General features: G+C 33.9%; 1 protein-coding gene across 1 annotated transcript; it reads left to right on the plus strand.

The window, feature by feature from the left end:
• Positions 1 to 5,705: 5,705 nt before the first annotated feature.
• On the plus strand, positions 5,706 to 19,403 carry LOC118006862 (cullin-4B-like; the record flags this gene model as incomplete). The annotated part of the gene is made up of 5 exons (XM_034999652.1): positions 5,706 to 5,791; positions 6,684 to 6,791; positions 7,812 to 7,925; positions 19,058 to 19,163; positions 19,231 to 19,403. Coding segments are annotated over 5 exons (587 nt in total), but the record flags the coding sequence as incomplete, so codon positions are not given.
• Positions 19,404 to 19,506: the final 103 nt, after the last annotated feature.

Below are 19,506 nucleotides of genomic sequence, written 5' to 3' on the forward strand. Positions count from 1 at the left end.
CTCTCTGGTTTATGGACTTGGATGTGGATGATATCCAGTTGTAAACATAGGACAGGGTGAGATCAGGGTCATCCTACTCTGCCATCTTCCCAGGATCCTCTCTTGAACACTTTTTTGATGGAGTCTTTAGGTCTTTCTGTATGTAAGGTCGGATAATCTATTAAAATGACAGTTTTGCTTCTTTCTTTCTTATCTGGATGTGTTTTTTAAATTTGTCTTGACTAATTGCTCTGGCTATGTCTACACCACCTACTACATTGAAAGGTGGTGAGTGTGGACACCCTTGTCTTGTTCCTGAACATAGAGGAATTTAGAGAAATTTCTACTGTCAAAAATTAGCTCTGGCTTTGTTCTATATGGCCTTAACTGTTGAGGATTCTCATCAAGATAGGATGTATTTACCTTGTCAAATGCTTTTGAATCTACTGAAATGATCATATATGTATTTTATCTGTCATTCTGTTAGTGTGCTATTTCACATTTATTGATTTCATATATGGAACCATCTTGAATTCCAGGAATAAATCCTATTGCTCATGGTGAATGATCCTTTGTATGTGTTGTTGAATTCAGTTTGCTAGTATTTTGTTGAGCAATTTAACATAGATATTCAGTAGAGAAATTGGTCCATACATTTAATAGTGAAGTATTACATATATATTTATTTACATAATATTTATATATTTATATATTTTTCTCATTGTTTTTAAAATTACCTCCTTTGACTTTAGACAGTTGTATTATAATAAACAAGTGTTTATATTATTTATATTAATATTTTACTTTATTACTTGGAGGACATCTTTTTGAATTAAAATATGGATTATACATCAGCTTCATGAACTTAGGTATCCAAATATCTCCAAGCATTTGAGAAGTTCTCAGCCATTACTTTCAGCCCTTTCTTTGTATCTTCTGGGATTTCACTGCATTGATGAGCAGATTGTTTCTCTTAATGGTGTCCAATATGGGCCTTTTAAATTTATTTTTGTTTGTTTCTCTTCTGACTGGACTATTTTAAATGATCTATCTTGACTGATTCTTCTGCTTAGTCCAGGCTACTGTTGAACCTCTTTATAGAACTTTTTTATCAGTAATTACATTCTTCGGCTCCAAAATTTGATTCTTTTTAAAAATATGTTTATTTGTTGAGCTCATTTTGTTCTTGTTTTCCTGATTTGTTCAGTTATTCATTTGTATTCTCTTATACTACTAAGAACATATTTAGAATAAATATTTTGAATTATTTGCCAGGTAATTAATATATCTTTGGGATATGTTAATGGAAATTTACTGCATTCCTTTGATGGTCTCATGTGCCTTTATTATTTGGGATTCTGATAGCCTTGCATAGTTGTTTGTACATTTGAGGAAGCAGCCACTCTTTCAGGCCTAATGGAGAGGTTGCAGTAGGAAAAGATCTGTATCTATGGATGGGGACACACTGGACTGTGCTATGTGGCTGTCATAGTGTAGATTACTATGTGCAGTGGCTCCAGGTGTGGAAGTGTATGTTGTCTCATTGGCTAAAGTTGTTGTCCACAGTTGGTAAGCACTGGGTTTTTGTGGCTACAAGAACCATTTGGGTACATTGGCTAGAGACCAGGTCGGGTAGTTTGGGTGCCAGGGACTGTATTGCACTCCACTGTGGCAGCCAGTTATAGGCATTTGTACTACACAGGTTTCAGTGTATATGCAGGGTCCGGTTTCAGACCCACACATAGGATCGGATGGGGGGCGCTGTCCAAGGCCAGTAAGGGCCTTCAAGAAAAGCATGTTCACCAGTAGCTGTGGGAACTGGGCTGTCAGTGTGCTCTCATATGGCAGCCCTCTCTTTCCCTGGGCATGCATACAGCAGTGGAGGTTCATAATGGGTGTCAGGTAGGCAGCACAAAGGTACCCAGGAGGAGTGTCTAGCCCTGATTGCAGGTATGGTTGTGCGTTCTGCTTGGGGTGGTCTAAGTTGGCAGCAGAGGCCTGGGCTTGCTGCTATATAGTTTCTGGACTTTTGTAAGGACAAAGAGAGAGAGCAGGGAAGGACTTAGACATGGCTAGAGTCAGTGAATACAAACAGTCCTGGAGATGAAGGTGCCTGAATATAAGAGATCTGAAGCACCTGTGATGCCTGTTGGCTGAGAAAACTACAGAAGAGATCTTTGTGAATTGCATATATCCTAGTCCATGTTTGCTAATAATAGCACCTCGTTTTCTTCCTTCAATTATATGCCAACATTGCTGTTTTACAATTACTATTTTTAAATATTTGTAATTTTAAGATCAATATATTTTGTGGCTCTTAGTTTATACATATGCTTTTACTTTTATATATTTTTGATGGACTTACCTGTTTATCAATATGTAATGTGTTTTTGCTGTGACGGATTTTTAATGTAAACTCTATTCTGTAGGATGTAGTATAGTCATCCAAGTTTTCCTTTATTATCAGCATGCAATATATTTTTTCCATTTTTTCCCCATGTTTCTTTAAAGTGGGTGGATAACTTTTTCAATGCATTTTGTCAATCTCTGCAGTCTGTTGGGGAGTTCATTACATTTACATGTAAATTAATTCCTAAAATATTAAGGCATTGTGCCAATTGGATGTGTGCTTTCTGTACATTTTGTGTCTTTTTTCAGTTTCTCCTTTACTGTTTGTTTTGTATTTGATTTTTGTAATGAAATGTTTTGAATCCTTTCTCACTACCTTTTATCTACATCTTTTATTTTCCTAAGTATAGTACCTTAAATTTACAATGTCTCATTCAGCATATGAGGTCTGATATTACACAAAATTTTTACTTCGTAGTTCTCCATTCCATCTCTATGTTGTTGCCACAAATGTTATCTTCAGGGGTGCCTGGGTGGCTCAGCCAGTTAAGTGTACCACTCTTGATCTTGGCTCAGGTCATGATCTCAGAGTCATAAGTTTGAGCCCTTCCTTGCTTCGTGTGGAGCCTACTTAAAAAAATGTTATCTTCATATATTGTGTGGCCAAAAACATATATATATATACATAAAATATGTAATAATCTCATATAAATTTATGCACTTATAATTTATAGCATTTATAATATTTAAAATTTATAATATATTTATAAACTTTTATAAATATGTAAACATAAATATGTAAAGATAATATATGTAAAATAGACAAATTATAATTATAAAATACATGTGTATATATACATATGTATGTAATATAATATGACATAATATGGGTAAAATATACATATTTATGTATGTATGTTATCTGTAACAAATCTAGTGTATCTGTATATATACTAATATATGATAGGTACAGTTTTGTGTATGTATATGTGTATATACATGCTTTTATTATGTGTGCAATATATAATATACATATACATGTACATATAATATACATTGTACATATAAACATGTACACGTACGTACATTATATGTGCAATTCTGTAAATATGTAACATTTAATAATATGGTATATATTGCTTTTGTCAATGAACCATATAGGAAATAGAGGACTTCCAAACCAAAAATATAATACTGCTGGGTTTATATCATAGTTATCTATATAAATACAATATAAAATATATCCTTTATCAATGTTCTTTATTTCTTCTTAGAGCTTTGACTTACTGTCTGGTAAGCTTTATTATAGGATAGAGGTAATTGAATCATCATTTTTTGTCTTAAGGTCTCCTTCATTTTTGAAAAATTGTTTTGGTGAATGTAGATTTTGTATTTGAGCTTTTTTCCATTTTAGTACTTTGTATATATATTGTCTCACTGTCCTTCCTTTTTGAAGATACCCCTAATCTTATTGAGAGTCTCTTTTATGGACAAATCACTTGCATCTAGCTGTCTTCAAGATTCTAACTTTATCTTTGTTTTTAGACAGTTTTATTATAATGTGCCCTGATGTAGAACCGTTTGAATTTTATCTACTTGGAGTTCATTGAGCTTCTTGTATATGTAGATTATTGTCTGTCACTTAATATAGTGTATCAAATATTAATTCTTCCCATTTTATTTCTTCCACTATCTCAGAAATTCATGAAATATATGTTGGCATATTGCTCACATCCCAACATATTGTAGTTTCTGCTTATTTTTCTTTATTGTTTTTCTTTCTTCTCTTCAGATTGGATACTTTTACTTGACCTGTTTTCATGAGCATATATAAGATAGTTGATTTAAAGTCATTTTTTAGTAAGTTTAACGCCTATACTCCTTCACAGGCAGTTTCTGTTGATTTCTCTTTTTCTTATGAATTGCCATATCTCCATACTTTTTTGTGTGTCTTGTGCCTTTTGTTAAAAACTGGCCATTCTGCCTATTTTAATAAAAACTGTTCTTTTTTATGTGTGATCTCTGAAGTGTCTATACATTTAGCTTAGACTGACCGTAGCCATTTTACATTTTTATTAATAAAGGGCAACTCTGGAAAGCAGATATTCTCTCTGTCTAGCATTTGTTGTTGCTTGTGAGCTGAAGTTGTTCACTTGTTTGGGACTTTTTCCAACTATTCTTTCAGAATGTATTTCCTCTTGTGTGTGGTAATAAAATCTCCTTTGCATTACCTCAGTAGTATCAGTGCCTGACAGATTTTCTGAAACTCTTGGAATGAGAACAATAAACGCACACACACACAGAAGGAAATAAAGAAAAACAAAACTTCTGTTGATCTTTTAAAATTGGTTCTGTGTTGGGTCATTTTTTTTTAATTAATTTAATTTAATTTTTTTTTATTATTATGGTATGTTAATCAGCATACATTACATCATTAGTTTTTGATGTAGTGTTCCATGATTCATTGTTTGCATATAACACCCAGTGCTCCATGCAGAACGTGCCCTCTTTAGTACCCATCACCGGGCTAACCCATCCTCCCACCCCCCTCTCCCCTCTAAAACCCTCAGTTTGTTTCTCAGGGTCCATAGTCTCTCATGGTTTGTCTTGTGTTGGGTCATTTTTTTTTTACTCTTGGGTATGTACAATGCTGCCTTGCTGGTTGTTTTCACTGAGCCTGAATTTAAATAGGTGATAACTTAAAGTTTTGACACATTTTTTCTAACACGCTTCTTGACTTGGGCCTGCAAGTAGCTCTAATGGGCCTACTACATTCCCTACTTTCTCTGCTTTTCAAATTTCTTATTCCTGATAATTGTACCCTATGGCTTCTCCTCCCAGTCTGTTGACTTGTTTTTATTTATTTATTTATTTATTTATTTATTTATTTATTTATTTATTTATTTATTTATTTATTTATTTATTTTGCTCCAATTGTTATTTGTGTTTTAGGCAGGAAAAGCTTATTTATTTGTCTTTGAATCTTTTGGGGAACCTTGTGTAGATGCTCTGCACTGACTCAGTTACTCTGGAAAACCTGAATTCAGTCCAAACAAACAGAGTTTCTTGGGAACCAGGTACTCACATTGGGAGCATAAACTATCATGCACAAACAAGATCCACTTGCACAGGAAAGTGGGTAGAATTTGAGTGAGGTAAAAGTACCGCAAATTTATATTTATGTTGCCTTTTTACTGGTTAAGTGTTCACTTGGTTTATGAGAACCTTCAACTATCTCTCAGAATTTTGGCAAGACAAATTCTGACACTTATATAAGGTTTCTCAGTGTTTATTTCAGGGAGACAGACTCCTAAGAGTTCCCTGCCTTCGGTAGTCTCTGATGTACCTATAATTGTTCATTCTAAAATGTTTTACAGAATGTGGAACTGCTTTCACTAATAAACTTCAAGGAATGCTTAAAGACATGGAGCTTTCCCAAGATACCATGATTCAGTTAAAACAGGTAGTTCTAGTCTAAAAGAGTTTTGTTTTTAATGTAAAGTGTTTAAATGGTTTGGTTCTTTTAAGTTTAAACTTAAGAGTCATATTAAATCGTATTTATATTTTTGTATTTTTGTTTAAATTCATTTTAGTTAACATATACTGTATTATCAATTTCAGAGGTAGAGGTCTGTGATATAACACCCAGTGCTCATTCCATTATGTGCCGTCCTTAATGTCTATCATCCAGTTACCCCACCCCCCACTCACCTCCCCTGCAGCAACACTCAGTTTGTTCCTAGAGTTAACAGTCTCTTGTGGTTTTACTCATATGTGGAATTTAAGAAACAAAACAGATGAACATAGGGGAAGGGAAGAAAAAATAAGATAAAAACAGAGAGGGAGGCAAACTAGCAAAGCAAAACACATTTAAATTATGATTCCAACTTTGTGTTTTTTGAAAGGAAATTCAGTGACACTTAGACTTCCCACTGCATATTTACAGAACTATACAACATATTTTGAATAACTTATTTTTAATTTATTTTCCTACTCTTACTTGGCTTTCCATTGCTTTCCTACATATATTTTAGTTAAGCTTTTTTGGCAGTGTGTGTGTATCTTTTTCATAACTTGCCTCAGATCCTTTTTGACATAAGACGGATTATTTAAAAAATGCAATGGAAAATTAATTCTAACTTTAATTAATTTAGGCAGCCAGCCTCCATGTTCTTAGTTCTTAAGAACATTTTATTAGAATACAAATGTCCCTTTCATTTTCAAGGTAGGTTATTATTTTCAATGAGAAATTTATCATTAAGATTATTTTTAGTAACGAATTTCTGTTACAGAGTTATAACCATGTAAGAGTTTTAAAATTCTTATTATTTCATTGCATCCTTATATTTTTGCAGTATATGCAGAACCAAAATATAGCAGGAAACATTGAATTAACTGTGAATATTCTGACAACGAGTTTTTGGCCAGCCTATATCCCTAAGGAGATCCAGTTACCCCCAGAGGTAAGAAATTCACTGTTTTAAGACTATAATAATATATGCTATAACAGATTGGTTTTAATGTGACTGTTTAAGTTATTAGGTCATGCTTTATACTAATGTAAACGGCACCTTAATGTTATCCATTTTGAAAGGTAGTTATTCAGGTTTTAGAATGGAGGGGAACCAGATTAAATAATTCAGTGTTCAAGTAATTCAGTTGTTTAAATAGTTTTATTATGTAGTCAGATGTAGATTTTGAATCTATCAGTCTGGCTTCCTTTTGCTTTTAGGCTGTGCATCTACTGGTATTGGCTTATATTTTTCTTTTTTTTTTTTAAGATTTTATTTATTTATTTGACAGAGAGAGTGAGCACAAGTAGGCAGAGGGAGAACCAGGCTTCCCGATGTGGGGCTCGATCCCAGGACCCTGGGATCATGACCTGAGTTGAAGGCAGCCGCTTAATTGACTGAGCCACCCAGGCGCCCCTGGTTTACATTTTTCTTACTGTGTTTTAATATAAACTATTTATTCATGTGTCACATAAATATATGATGGAAAAAGTCATCAACACATCATTGTTCTACTCACTGCTCCACTTAGTAATCATGGAAACTTGTCTCCAGGTACCACCCATTTTTAGCTTGCAGCTTTGGTTTTAGCCTTCTCTTCTCCGCTAAATCAATTACCCATCATCTATTTGTTGTCCCTCTTACTAATAGTGGCAACTTAGTTGCTGTTATCTTTACTTTCTTTCTCTATGAATTTAATTTTTGTAATTATATTGCCATCTTGGTGGGTTTCCTCAGGAGCATATGTAAATTATTGAAAGCACCATATTGAAGTAGAAGAAAAATGAAAATAGTTTGTTTTTTTGTTTCAGAACTCCATTTTCGTCGCCGAGTCTTTTCCTCACAGAAGTCCATTACATAGTCCTGTGCATGGTGGTGATATATAATTTTAAATATAACTGTTTAGGCCTGCAACTGTAACTTTAGTCACATAGAGTTTACCAATAATATTTCTTTACTTCTTTCCACCAGATGGAAAGACTTCAGGAAAATTTCAAAAATTTCTACTTAAGCAAACACAGTGGCCGGAAACTTCAGTGGCAGTCAACTCTTGGACACTGTGTTCTTAAAGCTGAATTTAAAAAGGCAAGTAGATAATCTTTAAGGATAGCATTTACTTTTACTTTTAAATTATAACAACTTTACCTTAAAGAATATTTTTAATATATACTTTCTTTATGAAGAAAGCTCATTTATTTAATGATGGAGTGTTTGAATTTTGAATATGTTGATATATGAATCATTTTGGTATAAATCAATTTTTAAAACATTACTTCCATTTGTCTACATTTGGATATCTGTGATACCAAGTGACAGCCTTTGCTCTCTGATGTCTCAAAAATCACTATCAGTCATCATCAGAGCCCTGGCCATTTACCACCCTGGCCTCACTAGGCTGATGGAACCATGCACTGAGTTTACTCACCACAGTGTGAAATTGAGCCATGACTTAGTTGCATGAAGTGTTTTATTGAAGGCATCTCTCAAAATTAAAGAAAAAAAAAAAAAAAAAAAAAAAGACCAGCACCAAAGCTCCTTCAATTGTGTGGAATAGAGTAATACATTAACATTCTGATGCAGTGACATAAATGATGTGAATAGGAAGAATGTAGACTCTGAGATCACTTCTTGATATCTACGACTTAGGGAACTAGTTGGGACAAAATAGACAATGAACTGCCTGTGTGTTGAGTGTAATGCATTGCCTGAACTTCTGAAATACTGACAAAGGAGTTGATTGGCTCTCTCTTCTTATCCAGTACCTTTAACACTTATCCTGGTGGTAGGTTGAAAATTGGGCCCCTGAGATAATTAACTTTCTGTTCTCTGGAACTATAACATTTCTTTATATGAAAAAGGTATTTGCAGATGTAATGACAGACCTTGAGATGAGGAAGTCATCCCGGGTTATCTGGCTGGACCCTAACTGCCATATCAACTTTCCTTATCAGAGAGGGTCAGGAAACTTACACAAACCCACACCCATAATCCCTCCTTCACCCCCCCTCCCCATCACCAAACACACACACACACACACACACAGGATACAGAGAGAAAGGTGATGAGAAGATGGAACTGGAGGGTATTATGCTGAGCGAAATAAGTAAAATCAGAGAAAGACATGTACCATATGACCTCACTGAAATGGGGAATTCTTAATCTCAGGAAACAAACTGAGGGTTGCTGGAATTAGGGGTTGGGGGGGATGGGGTGGCTGGGTGATAGACACTGGGGAGGGTATGTGCTATGGTGAGCGCTGTGAATTGTGTAAGACTGATGAATCACAGATCTGTGCCTCTGAAACAAATAACACATTATATGTTAAAAAATAATAATAAGAAGAAGATAGCAGGAGGGGAAGAATGAAAGGGGATATCGGAGAGGGAGATGAACCTTGAGAGACAATGGACTCTGAGAAACAAACTGAGGGTTCTAGAGGGGAGAGGGTGGGAGGATGGGTTAGCCTGGTGATGGGTATTAAGGAGAGCACGTTCTGCATGGAGCACTGTGTGTTATATGCAAACAATGAATCATGGAACACTACAACAAAAACTAATGATGTAATGTATGGTGATTCACATAACAATAAAATAAAATTTTTAAAAAAAAGTGGAACTGGAGGCTAGAAGATAAACCCTCTGAAGAGAGTACAGCCCTGCCACACCTTGATTCTTGCCTAGTGATACTCACGTGAATTTCTGACCTTCAGAACGGTGAGAGAATATACATTTATGTCACTTTAAGCCACTGTTTGTGGTAAGTTGTTATAGCAGCCACAAGAAATTATACATCTATCTTCCAAAGCACTTTACTTGTGACACTTTTTGTCTTTTCACAGAAGTCACAGGCATAGACAATCCATACATATGTCCAACATGTTTCTCTCAGCTTTCAGAGAGACTGAACCTTTTCCTTAAGTGTATAAATTGAATATCGTGGCTCAGTCATTAAAGTATTAAGGGATGAGCAGACAGGCTCTGATTTTAATTCTGCCTCTGCCAGTTTTTCCCTAAACTGGCCTGATTGAAGGGTAATAACTAATATTTGACCTGAGCAGGAAAAATAAAAACATGTTTACATTCCAGGAGTGATAACAGCCAGATGCTTAAGGTTCTCAGGGTAATGTGAGATTCTCTTCATCTCCCAAGGGAAAGTTGGACCCAGATGATGTAAATCCTCAGGTTCCATCTAAATATTTCATATTACTGAATGATGAATAACCATAACTAATTTTTTCATGTATATGTAAATATTTCATATTACTGAATGATGAATAACCATAACTAATTTTTTCATGTATATAATATATACATTATATTTCATGTAATTTTTTCATGTAAAGTCACTATGCTTGACTTTTTCACACAAGAAAAACTCAGTTTATGCCTATGAGAACAAGTCAGAAAGTACAGAGATATGATTTAAAATGACAAATTTAATCATACACCTTTCACTTCAGAAGCCTGAAATGAATAAAGAAGTTTGTATCCAGCCATGTTGTTTCTGTGTTGATGCAACATACAACACTTAATTTTACTAATTTTTCTAATTTTACTAATATTGGAGATTACTAATGTTCATGTTGCACTTCTTATGCACCCTTGGATTCATCATGAACATGCTAATTAATATAGGAAGATATGATTTTTAATTACTCTCTCTTGTGATTCTTCTTAATATTTATTTTTTATTATGTTAGGTTAGTCACCATACGGTACATCCTTAGGTTTTGATGTAGTGTTCCATGATTCATTGTTAGCGTAGAACACCCCATGCTCCATGCAGAACGTGTCCTCCTTAATACCCATCACAGGGCTGACCATCCCCCGACCCCCCTCCCCTCTAAAACCAAAGATTTTATTTATTTATTTGAGAGAATGAGCACAAGCAGGGGGAGCAGCCGAGGGGCAGGGAGAAGGAGGCTCCCAGGGAGCCTTATGCGGGACTCAATCCCAGGACCCCGAGATCATGACCTCAGCCAAAGGTAGCCACTCAAGCGACTGACACACCTAGTGCCCTTTTTCTTAAAACATCAAATTTCTTCATGTGGGCAAAAAAACAAAAAACAAAAACAAAAACCCCTAACTATTAGTGAATAGTAAGTAACATCTGTAGTGCAATTAGAAAGGGAATCAAGAAAGATGTAATATTTTCCTGAGAGTATTTTATATGATGATAATACCAGATTAAGTTGGACAGGAACAGTCTTCTTGCTGCTTGGATCTGTATGTTTTTGCTTTTAATTTTTGAGAAAGCATCATATTTTCAAAACAGGTTTTCTTTTCATTAAAATGATTCCAAAATAAATTACACATGCATTGTCTTTGATCCAGCAGTGTAAGATTCATGGCAAAATTGAACAGAAGTTAGTCTCCTGATCTACAGGATCCCACCAAAATGGCACATTTATTACAGTTGATAATATTACGTTGACACATCATTATCTTCCAAAATCCATACATTACATTAGTGTTCAAGGTTGCTGTGTTGCACTTTAAGGGTTTGGACAAAGTATTATGACATGTATTACACTGAATAGTTTCAAGGCCATAAAAATCCTTTGTTCCACCTGAATTCCACATGTATTTTACTTCAAAATTTTGCAAATACATTATATTTTCAGAAGAGTTACTTTTCTCCCAGTAAAAATTTAAGTACTTTTTTAAAATCTAGCAAATTACACATAATAGATTCTTCACTAGGGAAATACCTTTCATCATTGTGGAACATTTTTCATCATATTCTCATTAGAATATATATATATATATAAAATCAGCTCCCCTTAATTACTTTGTAAGTTCATGTAATCGTAACCAAATTTGAGAACTGTATTAGGTAGTAAACCTTTAATATTCTTCTATGTTCAACTGAAAGAAAGAATATGAGTAATATACATTAAGATTCTAAAAGCAATATGAAGAATAGAAGTTCTAGAGCCTATTTTTCATGCACTTTATAATGTAGTAAACAACAATTATTTCCTATAGAAATTTCCTACAGATAATTTCATTGCAGTATATCATTGTTAGTTTTAATGACTTTTTTTCCCAGAACTTTTCTTAAGCTGCCTTTTTACAACATTTTGATTTCGGTTTATAAGATGAAATCAAGTTATGAATGTCACTGAGCATGCTTTTCTTTTTAAATAGGATTAAAAGATGAGAAATTAGAAGCTCTGACCAGGGAGCCATATAAGATGGGAGAATAGAGAAAATGAAGTGTTTGAAATATTTATCAAAGAAATAGTTTAATAAAAACATGCAGAACTGAATGTGATTTATACATTGGAAAAGATTCCTGTGGGAATTTAATTGAAAAAGATAAAATAGACCCCAACAAAGTATATCATCATGAAATCTTAGATAAGGAAGAGAAACAAAAAATTTTAAAGCCTTAAGAGAGTGAGAAACTTAAACTCATAGATATGTGATGGGAGGCTGTAAGGTGTCTGATTGCCCCATAGGAGCACTACAAGCTTGAAGATGATTAAAGCGTCTTCAGCAGTCTAAGGGAAAATGATTTCCAGGTGCAATTTATGTGCTAAGAAAATAATTATATATGTGTGTGTGTGTGTGTGTGTGTGTGATATTGTCACATAGGACACACAAAAATCATACAAATATAATTCCCATTTACTGTCTCCCTGGAAACTTTAAGAAATGTGCTGCATCAAAATGAGTGAGTAGGGGTGCCTGGGTGGCTCAGTCGTTAAGCGTCTGCCTTCGGCTCAGGTCATGATCCCAGGGTCCTGGGATCGAGCCCCACATCGGGCTCCCTGCTCGGCGGGAAGCCTGCTTCTCCCTCTCCCACTCCCCCTGCTTGTGTTCCCTCTCTCGCTGTGTCTTTCTCTGTCAAATAAATAAAAATCTTAAAAAAAAAAAAATTAAGAAAATGAGTGAGTAAACCGTAACACATGTCACAATACAGGAATTGACATCAACTTGGGAAGAGTTGAAGGGAATCCTTAGCAGATGTTCAGAGTGTGTTAGAAATGTTGCCTTATAAAAGATGAAGTAAATTCAGTTTACTGTAGAGAAAATGTAAACACTTTTCTGCATGGTTAGACCTTTTTGAACAAATTTTACTAAGAAAAGGTCAAAGAACAAGGCAATGCCTGGGTACATAGTAATGTATTATCTCTGTAGAGGCATGTTTTATGTTTCAGAAGCAGGGATTTAGTCTGGGAATACTGTGATGTTCCAAAATTTTAAGGTTACTGATTCTTATTGTTCTCCTGAATAAGATTATCAAGGAAAAATAATTTTCATTGGAAAGTAATTCTTTCTTTCCATTCTTGATGTAGGGTAAAAAATGTTGTGTATACAAGTTATCAGATTCATAGTTTCTGGGTTCCATATTCATGCACAGACCCCAGTACTTTTTTCAAAGTTTTATCTAGAATGAGCAAGCGTTGGGATAAAAGGGAACTAGTGCAGTTTTTGCTGGAATTAATAATTAATATATCCCTCTCCCTGGAAATCTCTTATCTGCATTCAAGATAATATGAATAATTATATGTATTAAAAATGTATGACTATATTCTGCTTTATTTGAATACATTGAAAGGAAATAACATCTTTCTTGAAAACTTGATGATGCATATGTACATGGAGAAAACCCAATAAAAACACAGAAAAATATATAAGAACAGAAATTTAATCAATATTTAACAGTGAATGCAAATTATAAAGTCATAATCAGTTATAATATTGATAACATCACAGTATCTGTTATTTTTCAGTGATATAGTTTATTTTCTCATTTTCTATACATATTTACTTAGCTGCATAACTTTGTATTTCTAATTTCATTATTTTCATAGAGGGTGGTCTCCAAATTGTTTAAGATTCAGATGCCACAAAAGCTGAATCCACTCCTATTAATGGACCAAAGTCTAAACTTCATAGAAAAACATTAGAGGGAAGGGGATAATTGGAGAATAGGGAATGAAAGGGAAAGGAGAAGACTGAGTTAATTGATAAGAAGTAGAGAGCTTAAAGTTAGAGGAATGGAGATATCTGAGTTTGAAGTCAAAGAAAAGAAAATTGGTGGGAAATAAATGGAGAAAATAAAAATATGATAAGCTAGCAGTTGAAACCATGGAGTTAAGGTTATAGTCTAACATCTGCTATTGAGTTAAATGTTGGCTGTAGGCTTGTCATTTCATTAGGTTGAGGTATGTTACTATTCTAACCACTTTGTTGAGAGTTTTTGTCATGAATTCATGTTAATTATTTTCAAGTGCTTTTTCTGCAACTATTGAGATCATATGATTTGAATCTTTCATTCTGTTAATGTGATATAACACATTGATTGATTTGCATTTATTGACTCATCTTTGTATCAAAGGGATGAATCCCATTTCATCGTGGTAGAAAATCTTCTTAAGGTTCTGTTAAATTCAGCTACCTAGTATTTAGCTGAGAATTTATGCACATATATACAAGGGCTATTGGTGTTTTCTTGTACTGGTATTATGAGTGTAATAATGCTGGCCTACTAAATTGAGTCTAGTAGTATTTCCTCATTTTTGGTTCTTTTGAAGAGTTTGAGAAGAGTTGGTATTCTTCTTTAAATGGTTTTCCCTGTGTAGTTATTATGTTCTGGGTTTTTCTTTGTAGAAAGGTTTTTGATTACCTGTTCAGTCTCCTTGCTACTAATTGCTGTATTCAAGTTTTTTTTTATTTTATTTTATTTATTCATTTGAGACAAAGAGACACAGAGAGAGAGAGAGAGACAGAGAGACAGAGAGAGAACATGAGCAGGGAGAAAGGGAGAGGGAGAAGCAAGCTCCCCGCTGAGCGAGGAGCCCAATATGGGGCTTGATCCCAGGACACTGGGATCATGACCTGGGCTGAAGGCAGACGCTTAACCATCTGAGCCACCGAGGCGCCCCTTCAAGTTTTTTATTTCTTTATGTTTCTGTGATGGTAAGTTGTATATTTTTAGAAATTCAGTTATTTCTTCTAGGTCATCTAATATTTTGTGTATAATTGTTTATAGTAGTCTCTTACGATTCTTTAATTTCTGTAGTTTCTATTGCAGTGTCATATCTTTCATTTATAATTTTATGTGTGTCCTTTCTCTTTCTTGATTGGTCTGTGTAAAGGTCTATCAACTTCATCTTTTCAAAGGGCCAAATTTTAGTTTTGTTAATGTTTTTTTTTCCTATTATTTTTCATGTATATCTGCTCTGATATCAGTTATTTCCTCCTGTTAACTTGGGCTTAGTTTGTTTTTGTTTTTCTAGTTCCTTCTGGTGTAAAATTAGGTTAATTTGAGATAATACTTCTTTCTTAATGTAGACATTTATTGCCATTAAAATGTTCCGTCTAACCACTGCTTTTGTTATACCCCATCAGTTTTGTTATGTTTATTTCCACTATCATTTGTTTCAAGTAATTAAGAATATTTTTTTAATCTTCTTTGATTCATTAGTTATTCGGGATTGTGTCATGTGGTTTCCATGTATTTGTGAATTTCCCTTCTGTTAATAATTTCTAAGTTCATACCATTGTAGTCAGAAAAGAGAATTGATGTAATTTCTGTCATCCTGTATTTTTAAATTATTATATGGCATATATAATTCTATATGATTCTTTGTGTACTTCAGTCTATAGTATTTTTCAGATCTATGTCCTAACTGATTTTGTATCTGGATGAAAGGTCTGTTTTTGAAAATGGTGTATGAAAGTCCTTAACTATTATCTTGTCACTGCTTATTTCTCCTTTTAGTTCTGTTAGTATTTGATTTATATAGTTAGGTGCTCCTAACTAAATGTTGACTACATCTGTGTTTAAAATTGCTGTATTTTTGTTAGATTGGCCTTTCATCATATAATCAGCTGGCCTCTGTCCATTTTTGGCCTTGTTTATTTTATAATTAGACAAAATTGCTTTATTTTGGTTACTATTTACTTGAGATAGCTTTCTTCCATTTTTTCATTCTTGTCTATATGTACCCTGAAAGCTAAAATACATTTTTTATATGAACCATTTCATTGGACCTTATTTTTTCTCTTTTTGTCACTATATAGGTCTTTTGATTTACGTTTAAAGTCATTTTCAATTGATAAGGCAATAATAAGCCATTTTATTTCTGTATGTTTTGAAGATCTTTCATTCCCTGCTTCCCTTCTTATACGTCCTTTGTGATTTGATAAATTCTACTAGTGGTATGTTTTGATTCCTTACCAGGTTTTGTCTATCTATTACATATTTTTCCTTGGTGTAGTTACTGTGAGGTATGTAAAAAAAAATCTTATGTTTATAACAGCCTACTTTATTTTTTATAACATCCTATTTTAAACTGATATCATGATATTATACACTGATTTTATACTTTAGGTGTCTCCCCTCACATTGAGATTATTAATAGTTAAAATTTACATGTATATTAATAACAGATTATTCTAGCTATGGTTATTTTTTAATACTCATATTTCTGAACTTTTAAATTAGAATTTTGTTTTATTTTTAAAGATTTTATTTATTTATTTGTCAGCGAGAGAGACAGCACAAGTAGGCAAAGCAGCAGGCAGAGGAGGGGGGAAGAAGCAGAATTCCCGCTGAGCAGGGAGCTCGATGAGCTCGATCCCAGGACCCTGGTATCATCACCAGAGCCCAAGGCAGACACTTAACCAGACTGAGCCACCCCTTAAATTAGAATTTTAAATTATGCACCATCATTACAATCTTAGAGGATTTTCTTTGGCAAACCATTTTCTATTACAGGTGCATTTTGTAAATTCATATCTTTTTATGATATTAATTAGCATGTTTTATTTCAGATTCAACATTATCCTTTAGCATTTCATGTAAGGCAGGTCTAGTGGTGATGAACTCCATCTGCTTTTGTTTGGGAAGGTCTATGTCATCTTTATTTATAAGGAATAATCTTCCTAGAAATAGCATTCTTGACTGACAGTTTATTACTTTCAATAATTTGAGTATATCATGTCATCTCTTCTGGCTTGAAAAGATTTGGTGAGAATTCTGCTCATATTCTTACGGGTCTTGCTTGTATATGATGAATTACTTTTCTTTCGTTGCTTTCAAAATTCTTTTTGTTTTTGACATTTGATAATTTAATTGTAATGAGTCTTACTGTAGTGCTTGAAGGTTCAACTTATTTGGAGTCTTTTGGGGGTTCATGAGTCTAGATGTATATTTCTCTTGCCTCTAGGAAGTTTTCAGTCCTTACTATTATCTTAAATATACTTTCTGTCCCATTCTCTTTCTCCTCTCTTTTTGGGATTTCCATAATCCCAGTTCATTGATTGTTTATTTTGTGTGATGAGATGGCTATTGAGGTTCTAAACTGAATTATTCAGTCTTTGTGTTCTTTCACTGTAGAATTTGTTTTTGTCTTTAATGGTTTCTGTATCTTTGTTGAATCATTTTATTCATGCATTCTTAATTGTCTCTCAGGGTGTTTTGTAGTTCAACGAACTTCTTTAAGAGGATTGTTTAGAATTCTTTGTCAGAGAGATCATAGATACTCATTTTTTCACATCAGTTTTTCGTTCATTGTTAGTATCATTTGGCAGTGTACTGTTCACTTGAATCCTTGATTCCTTGAGTTGTTATCTACACATTTAAATAGGAAATTCCCTCTTACAGAATTTACCCTTTTGTTTTGTCAGGGAAAGACCTTCACCAGGCAGCTCAGCTAAGATTACTGAACAGGTCAGCTGTTAGCACTTATGGGCTGATGCGGCTTAGTATTGAGATGTTATTTGGGCACTGACCATGCTCTGAGATTGACGGAATGTATATTGGTATAGCACTAATGGAAAACACTATGAAATCATACAGTATTTGATTTTCTATTACTTATTTCACTTAACCCTCATGCCCTCCAGGTCCATCATCATTGTCAGAAATAGTAGGATTTCCTTCTTTTTTTATTAATAAACAGTATTCCATTGTGTCTGTGCCTGTATAATTAGTATATACAAAAGCTGCATATATATATGCATTATGTATATATATGTATATATATATATATTATCTGTGTATCTATTTAATCTGTCACATTTTCTTTATACATTTTTCTCTTCATAGACACTTAGGTTGCTTCCTTGTCATGGCTATTGTAAATAGTGCTGCAAAGAACATGAGGGTGCACATATTTCTTTGACACAGTGATTTACTTTCTTTCAAAGAGAAACCCAGAGGTGGAATTGCTGGATTATGATTGTTCTATTTTTAATTTTATGAGAAACTTCCATTTTGGTTTCAGTTTCAGTTTCCCTGATGATTAATGATGTTGAACGTCTTTTCATGTAGTTTTTGGCCATTTGTGTATCTTCTTTGGAAAAAATGATTATTGGGGCACTTTGTTGTTGTTGTTTTTTTTAAGATTTTCTTTATTTATTTGAGAGACAGAACAAGTGAAGGGGAGTGGCAGACAGAGAGGGTGAAGCAGGGAGCCTGACGTGGGACTAGATCCCAGGATCGTGGGATCATGAGCTGAGCCAAAGACAAATGCTTAACTGACTAAAGGCTTCCCCTTTGCTTGTTTTTAATTAGCTTTTATTTTGGCTTTTTTTTTTTTTCTGTTGAGTAGTATGAGTACTTTATATATTTGGATATTACCCCTTATCTAATAGATGGCTTGCAAATATTTACTGCCATTCTGTAGGATGCATTTCATTTTGTTGAAACGAACAATGAATAAATTTCTTTTATTTCGTTTCCTGTTTTGTAAAAACCTTCTATTATGACATAGTCCTATTTGCTTATTTATTTTTTTGGTATCATATCCAAAAAGTTGTCAAGACCAGTGTCAAGGAGTTTTTTCCCCTATGCTTACAGCTTTCAAGTCTCACATTTAAGTATTTAATTGATTTCAATTTAATATTTTGAATGATCTAAAATAGGAGTACAGGCAGGCAGAGGGAGAGGGAGAAGCAGGCTCCCCACTGAGCAGAGAGCCCGATGTGGGGCTCGATCCCAGCACCCCAGGATAATGACCCGAGCCGAAGGCAGATGCCCAACAACTGAGCCACCCAGGCGCCCCTCTATTATTTTCTAGTAATATTCACCTACTTTTAGCTCTATTTTGATTTCCACAGGGCTTATCTTTCAAATTATATTAATTATATTAATATTTTAAATACAACAAATACAGTATTTTATGTAGCTAAAATCATACCTGAGTCATTAACAAAGTGTTACTTTTCTGTAAGTTAATATAATATTGCTTCTAACAGGGCAAAAAAGAACTTCAGGTAACCCTTTTCCAAACATTGGTGCTGTTGATGTTTAATGAAGGAGATCAGTTCAGCTTAGAAGAAATTAAGGTGGCTACTGGATTAGGTAAGTATTGATTGTAATTGTTTAAATCTGTGATTTAAAAATTTCTAAGCATTTTTTTCTCATTCAGAGGATAGAGAACTAAGAAGAACTCTACAGTCATTAGCTTGCGGCAGAGCTAGAGTTCTCATCAAAAACCCCAAGGGCAAAGATGTGGAAGATGGTGACAAATTTTTTTGTAATGAGGAATTCAAACACAAACTCTTCAGGATAAAGATCAATCAAATCCAGATGAAAGAAAGGGTATTTTTTCCTCTTTATCTTAATGTCTCTTTTTAATTTTCTGACACCTTTTATAAGTCTTTTGTCTTTTGGATCAGCAATAATTATAACAGTATATTTTTTC

The sequence above is a fragment of the Mirounga leonina genome, unplaced genomic scaffold, assembly GCF_011800145.1.
Source record: "Mirounga leonina isolate KUSES-001 unplaced genomic scaffold, KU_Mleo_1.0 Mir_99982, whole genome shotgun sequence".
NCBI lineage: Eukaryota > Metazoa > Chordata > Mammalia > Carnivora > Phocidae > Mirounga > Mirounga leonina.